Raw genomic sequence first — 1,268 nt, forward strand, 5'->3', positions numbered from 1 at the left:
AAAAGGGCCATTTATTGCACAGTTGCACTGCTTTTGACAATGTAAGAAGCTCCCCCACTTTCCCCATCAGGAGGTGGAACATGAGGCACCCACTCATTCGAGTCGGACGGTGACTTGACTGGGCCCCAAACCTCGAAGACTTGATCGAGAACGCTGTTCGGTGACTTAGATTCTGCACTTGACACTACGTCAAACTCAGCACCATGCAGTTCAACTCTTACGTCCTCATCGTCTGACAACAAAACGATGGGAAACTCAGCGGATGAACCCAATATGGGTGGATGCATATTGGAGTTGAATGTTTCATTGCTAGAGGTGGATGAACCCATTATCTCGTATCAACTACCTGTTTCAAAATGGAAGCCTCACAACAGCTTTAATGACATCTGAAATGTAATTTGATAGACAATGCTTGTAATGCATTCATTATGTAAGTATAAATGTATTGGAAATATTTGTTACTTGCAAAAAATCAGAAACGTATAATATCTACAATAGCATGTTACACTAAGACACTTGTATTGGACAATCCCACCATTTTCAATTATCGAAACGCAAGGAAGTTATAAAATTTAATGGCCCGCCTAGTTGAACTGTCGGGCCCGACAGATGTTTTCTTCCTTCTCAACAGTTGACGAAAACGTGCATTGCAGTAAAGATTGTATAATTTTGAATTTTGGTAAACTGCAGAATAAATGAAGAAGAATAAATGTACGCATACATAATTTTTTGCGCAATACAATGTACGAGCGTTGATGAACATTGAATGAAGGGACTTAGTACCGTAAGTACGATTAACATAACATAATAAAGCCGGATAACTAATACAAGTTCTAACACTACAATAATTTCAGCAACGGTAAACGGTGACAAGGCATTCACCACGGGAATTGCAAAATGTGATGAATGCTTCTAAGTGTCACCAAGCTTGCCAACTACCCTGTCTGATATGTAAATCACCAAAATGAATGAACAAGGCACCAATATAACGCGAAGTAACTAACATCCTTCACCACGTAAATTACATCAAACAAAATACAAAAGCATGCTGAACCCCGTCATCGTGCTATGTTCGGCAATTTATCCACAAGTATTAATGTTTTTGCTTTGCGCTCCCCCTCGTGTACGGAGTCCTAGTAGCAGGTGCCGGACGTCGCAGTCGTGCGGATCTCCGTCTATTTGTCGTAACTGCCCGTCCTGGTCGGGCAACATCGGCGGGAACTGGGAAAGTTACAACGTAAGCAACTGAAAATGAAAATTAAATTCAA

The 1,268-nt window shown here is 40.9% G+C and overlaps 1 protein-coding gene across 1 annotated transcript in view; it reads left to right on the plus strand.

Moving 5' to 3' along the window:
- Positions 1 to 390, plus strand: part of LOC111400125 (mitochondrial outer membrane protein porin of 34 kDa-like) — a 6,639-nt gene extending 6,249 nt beyond the window's left edge. Inside the window, exon 6 of the mRNA XM_023027564.1 lies at positions 170 to 390. Within this exon, the coding sequence (XP_022883332.1) occupies positions 170 to 390 (221 nt within the window). The remainder of the gene's footprint in view (positions 1 to 169) is intronic.
- Positions 391 to 1,268: the final 878 nt, after the last annotated feature.

The sequence above is a fragment of the Olea europaea genome, chromosome 10 (genome assembly GCF_002742605.1).
Source record: "Olea europaea var. sylvestris chromosome 10, O_europaea_v1, whole genome shotgun sequence".
In the NCBI taxonomy this organism is placed as follows: domain Eukaryota; kingdom Viridiplantae; phylum Streptophyta; class Magnoliopsida; order Lamiales; family Oleaceae; genus Olea; species Olea europaea.